The sequence below is a fragment of the Fulmarus glacialis genome, unplaced genomic scaffold, assembly GCF_000690835.1.
Source record: "Fulmarus glacialis isolate BGI_N327 unplaced genomic scaffold, ASM69083v1 scaffold2914, whole genome shotgun sequence".
In the NCBI taxonomy this organism is placed as follows: domain Eukaryota; kingdom Metazoa; phylum Chordata; class Aves; order Procellariiformes; family Procellariidae; genus Fulmarus; species Fulmarus glacialis.
In genome coordinates this window covers 69255-75254 of record NW_009205910.1, presented here as the reverse complement: position 1 = coordinate 75254, position 6000 = coordinate 69255, and the positions used below count along the sequence as shown (strand labels likewise).

Genomic DNA, 6000 nt, shown 5'->3' with positions numbered 1-6000 from the left:
TGTTTTGGTTTTGGGTTTCTTTTCTGATCAACTTCCTTGTCATTGTTTTGACAAAAGTGCATCCATAATAACATGCTGGTCTGCAACCAATTATAACAAAACCCTCTCTTAAAATAATGAAACAACAATAAAAAAAAAGTGGCAGGATCCAGTATATCAAAAATTCACTTCATAGGTCTGCCATGAAAATATACCCAGACTTCAACCCTTAAACTGGATCTCGGGGCCTATGCAACTCCATAGATCTTAATTGCTCATGAAGACCTTCCCGCAAAGGAACATCTTCTATTTCCCATGACGAGGTTGGAAGCCAACAAATTTTTGCTCTTCAGCTTATCAAATGTATGGGGGTTTTTTTCCCCAGGAGCTAATGAAATACAGAGAAAACAAACCCAGGGGTGGAAATAAGAATCTTGCTAAGTTAAAAAGAATTAATTTCTTCCAATTTGGGGCCTTCAGTGAGCCAGCAGCATATAAAATTTCAAGCTTTATCACCGTCTAGTACAAACGTATTTCTTATTCTCATATACAGGATAGGTCACATGGACAGTAAATAGGAAATTCTGCAATAGCTTTTAAAGGATCACTGATTAATCTGGAAAAATTGGGTCTGATTGCCTGGAGCAACACATTTAGTGCACCACTTTTTTTTTTCTTTTTTTTTTTTTTTAATTTACGTATTTCCGTTCCTTATTTTATCTGCAACAAGTGCAAAAACTTGAAATAACCAGCCAAGCTGTACACAGCTGTTTTTTTCCCCTCACATTTTCAGGGCAATTCTGAAGACCCTCATCTCTAACATCATCTCCAACAGCAGCAGCTAAGCATCGGTTTTAGGACTGACCCTGCGGGCTCTCGGGACAGGGCAGCTTGTGGAGCCGAAGGACTGCCAGGAGCCATTTAGCGGCAGGGCTTTGGGGGCTGCTCTCTCTCTTTCCTAAACGAAGCAGCATATTCAGAGGAAAAGCACTTCTAGTTAAAGGAGTGAGGGGTCAAGACAAATAAGGAGGCTTTGCCCAGAGGTTTTTTGCATCTTGACCAAGTTATCACGCAGAAGAATAGCCCAGCACCACCTCCAGTGGGCCTTTTGGCCTTCTTTGGGCATCCCGATTGATGAAAAATTGCTGTAGGGGCAGCAAAGATATGAGCCAAGTGGTTTGGTGACTTAAATGGAGGCACAACTTCAGTTACACGAGTAGGAACGATGCCCCAGTTCAGTAAAGCACTTAAATACATGCTTCGCTTGAAATAGAAATACAGAAGTTCAGGTTTTGCTTACGGACTTTGCTGATGCGAAGCCCACAAGCCCAATTACAGAGGCACTTTGAAAAAAACTGTACGAGGCCTGGAGATGACTTTCACAATGTTTTTGTAAGTGCCAATATTTTAAAAATAAAACGTGGAGAAATTTAGAGCCTGAGGATATCTTTACAGAAATGCAGTTTGCACCTCTTGAAAATGGCTAATAATTTCGACATACATCTCAGCTTCTATTGAAAATTTCTCATGAAGTCTGGGTTTAAAGACTGTAGGTTATAAAGAGCCATCGTATTTTTACTGATGAAATTATTAAAAGATGCCTCTTAGTCTAGCCTAAGCTTGCAGTCATTGATTAAACTCTGAGTACCACTGAAGGATACACTGAAGAAGGTGGTAAAAGCTGGTAGCCTGGGGTTGCGGTCCTAATTGCACGCTTACACTTGCATTTCTGTAGCTTTTAACTTGATGACATTTTAAATGGAGTGATTAATCGGCCTTTACTTTGTTACTTGCAACGTACACATTTAACGCTGCAGGCCAGATAAACTAGCCAACATAAATTAGCCACCTTATTGGCAGGTTTATACCACTAGAGCATCTGGTCCTCCCTGAATTAATTTGTACTGTAGACAGGAACCGAGTACAACTCTTTTAAATTCATGTGAAGAATACGAATATTCGTATTTTTCACTCGACTTAACTCTCTGTCTAGTTGTGTTTTTCTTAAACAGGTTCTCCAAATCCAAAGTGACACGAAGCATGGGACTTACCTCTGGGAGTCCTGTGCAGACTGGCATTTGCCATGCGTCATGTCAGAGTTTCGCTCATCAGGCTCTGTGCTGCTTGCCACGGGAAAGCGCTTGCCACCACTGGGGTTTTTTCGGGTAGGAAATCTGCAGAAACTGGGTTTGTGCAGCAGATAAAGCAGCTTGCCATTTCTTGGCCTGCCAGGTCCTTTCACAGAAGTGGCACACAGGAAATAATGCCCTACAGTTACGTAAAATTCATTTTTTACAACTCTTAAGCATTAATTCTTTATCATATTGCATTGCAATGAGGCAGGAGGGGGAGCAGGCCAAGGGAGAAGGAGAGACAGAAAAGACTTTCTGGTTTGAAAGTGAGATTTAGGGTCCCAGGCCACTATGAAAACCAGCAATACCATGCCCAGTTTCTGCCTCTGAAGAATTCATATGGGTCACGAGAGTAAATACAGCCAAGTGAAGTTACCGATCTTCCGTTACCGTGTGCAGCAACATCAAACTCCACTTACTCAGCTCACCGGAGGAACCCAGCGAGCACCCAACCTCCCCTTTCTGATTCGGGAAACATGGGCAAAGTCAAACGGCGGGGTGAAGAAGGAAGGGAGGACACGGCCTCGTGGTCAGGGGGATGATAGGTGCGCAGAAGGGCCCTGGGAGAGATCGGAGAGGTGCAATAGAAGCACAGGCCACGGAAAGGATCACGAGGTCAGGTCCCTGTCGGTGATGAAGCTAGCGTTCCGGTGCAGAAGTGCACGAGGGAGACTGGGAACGGCTGGGACACGGTGCAAAATCAGTTTGGGAATGAACAGGTTTGATTGGAATGCTTAGCTTAAAAACCTGGCTCCCAACGGAAGGTATTAAGATGCTTGAGTCAGATACAGTCAAACATATTCAAAGACATTGAAGGCTACCCTGCCGATAATAGGGCTCCAATAGTTTAGAAATTTTACCGTAACTTTTGTTTTCACTGAAATGAATCGAAAGTATAAAAATACTCTCAAAGTTTAAGTGATCCATTTCTAATAAATTTTTTTCTTTTTTCTTTTTCTTCTTTCTTTTTTTAAATTATAAATTCTTACTGTAGCAGGCTAGGCTTAGTAATAGAACCCAATTATCTTTATACATCATATTAAATGTAAAACATTACTGTTCCTATAATTTAAGTCATGAAATAAAAATGTCACCAGTGTTGTTACTTTAGGTTTTAATAATCATTTTCTACAACATGAAATAGTTTGATTACCAAGACCTGCCGGTGGCCAATGATGGCAACTCACAAACAATACTTCACGCTCCTAACAAATGGCACACAAAACTTACCTTTCATTTTGTGTTTTTAATAACTGGAAGTTATTCGATTTTGATTTTTATACAACCAATTATACATTAACACGTAGACATACTCAATTCCAGTCACAGTGTATATATATTTTTGGATCCACAGCAATATAAAATGACTTCTACCTGTATATACATGTGCAAGTCTGAATGCGTCCTGAGTAATTTTAAAGTACTATTAGTCAAATCCTGTAAATTTTAACCAATGCAAATAAAACTCAGGTTTTACAGCGTTATGCTATTGTGAAGAAGCTACTTTTCAAAAAAAAATATAACACTTTGCATTAGCTTTATGCATAGCTATGAGCTCTGTACAGTGCACAGTACCCACTTACAGTCTGGGTAATTCGAAAATCTGAAAAGATGCTGACCGCATTCTTCAGTAACTATTGCTTCCTCTGCTGCTTAATTAATGGCGAATGACTGGTTCTGCTTCAAAATAACCAAGTGTGGAAGACTTCTACAGGGCTTAAATTATATTCTTTCTGCTGCATATATTTTTGTAAACATTCAAGTTGCCCAGGCCCTTTAATTCTTCTGCGGAAAACTATACAATTACACAGTCAAATAGTCAAAATGTGTGTCTGGGAGGGAAAACAAACATCAGTGGAGTACGAGCATTACCTTAAATGCCACAGTATGCTATAAAGAAACAAAAGATGAAGCGTTCTGTAAGGAACAGCTTGGACAGAAACTGAAAGGCTGCTCAGAAGCCCTCTGTCAGCATGACACGCCGCCACGGTAAACACGAGATGCTCTCACACCACCAGCATGAATTGTCTGAGCAAACGGGAAGGAAGCACTCCCGCTAAGGAGCGGATCCAAACACAGCACGAGAGTCAGAATCTCTGTACAGTACTAACAGAGCAACTTACACAAAAATGGCTGTATACCCCACGCCAGGAAAATGCAGGCACTAATATGAGAACTGGTAAAGGCCAAAGGCTAGCGTTGGGGAGTAGCTGTCTTTAACTGGAGTCGTTTTGATGCAGCTTCCCAGGTATGGAGGAAGATACCTTTTTTCCTTCCCCCCATTTCTCTCGCACCGCAAAAGTGAAGGCACCGCTCCAACTGCGCTCCTCCGGCAGAAGGGTCCCGGCCCAAAAGTTAGCTGGTCCCGTGGCTGCTATAGTCAAAAACGCCTTTCCTGAAGAAGGGTGAGAATTCGCAGATGGTGTGTTTTGACAGACATAGCCCCACTTTATCAATGTGCAGCGGAGACGATGGAGATTTCAGCATTGCAGAGAAAAAGCTCCTGAGGTATTTCTGTGGAACAAAATGCAAAACGTCATAAGGTTTACTTGATCAAATTGATTACGACCACTTTGAAGAATTAAATGAATACTGGTATAAAAAAAAGAAACAGGATCTCCATAGACTGTGAAAAGTCCTTTTAATAACCGTCAGCATTTAAATCCATTCATTTAACATGTCTACTGAAATGCCTGTATTAAGCTCAGGAAAAGCAGAAAAGAACTATTTTCCGCTTTCTTCCCCTGCCAAGCTTAGTAACTGTTTTATTCTGTGCTTGTGTGATGCTTTCTGGTTTATTCTGTAGTCATGTAATGCTTTCTGCTAATCGTGACCTGCTAATACTGCCGTCTAGCATTACCAAACACTATAGCAGATGCAAACCTCAAATCCATTCTGCAGGAATTTCACTACATATGGACACAAAAGGCCTTCAGAAATCTCTCCCTCATCAAGCCTCTGCCATCCTTGCATCGAAAAAGATTTGTTTTGATCAAGGCCATCTGCACAAAGACTGCACGACTTCCATATTATCTCAGAACCTACCAGCATCTTTTCACCGAGCTGCCCTCTAAATTTCATGGGTTTCTAAGTCTTACACATAAGAAACACTTCCCTTCCCAAAAGTTAATATTCACCAACCGCTGTGTGACTTGCATCCATTTGTACCTAGAGAAATCGTGACAGATGTCCATTATCACAAAGTTAGTTTTCACAAACCTGATGGGACTTCCTTCACATATGGGTTGAATTACTACAATCATTTAGCATGATTTAATAAGTCATATTTATAACTTTTGAATGAAACACAGTAGGTGAAACGTTGATCCGAGGGGTGCTAAAAAAGTACCCATTGTCACCCAAATAGTTGTAAGGCAAATCTCATATGGAGCACAGGGATAAACTCCTTTGCTCTGCTACAGACTGACCACACAAAAAGAAAACTTGAGAAATTATTCACTCATCTTGGATGCAGTGGGAAATATATCCGCAAGACAGGAAAGGCACAATCTCCTATGAAGACCACAAGGTTTAGTTATTTGAATGGAGCAGCTTTTGGGTCATGGAAGCGGTTCCATGTTCGGGAAGGAGTCCTAATTATTCACTCTCTTCTCAAGGAGAATTCTTCCATACTATAACAACCTGTTATCTATTTAAGTGCCTTGGAAACCAGCTGTATTAATATCACAGAAATCAGGATAACAAAAAACAAGAAAAAAAAAGCAGCTGGCACATAAGCTATTCTCTTGGCAGGATTGGGGGATTTTCTTTTTTATTCTGATCTCCCACAGGTTGTATTAATGTTCATGAAAAAAAATTTCATTACAAAAATGCCTTCAAGATGAATTCCAACAGACTAAGAGGTAATTTAAAGTGAGCAACAGATGTC

General features: G+C 40.7%; 1 protein-coding gene across 1 annotated transcript in view; it reads right to left on the bottom strand.

The window, feature by feature from the left end:
* Positions 1-4466: 4466 nt before the first annotated feature.
* KIF16B (kinesin family member 16B) overlaps positions 4467-6000 on the bottom strand; it is a 68866-nt gene continuing 67332 nt past the window's right edge. The window contains exon 13 of the mRNA XM_009575551.1: positions 4467-4625. Coding sequence (XP_009573846.1) covers positions 4467-4625 — 159 coding nt within the window. The remainder of the gene's footprint in view (positions 4626-6000) is intronic.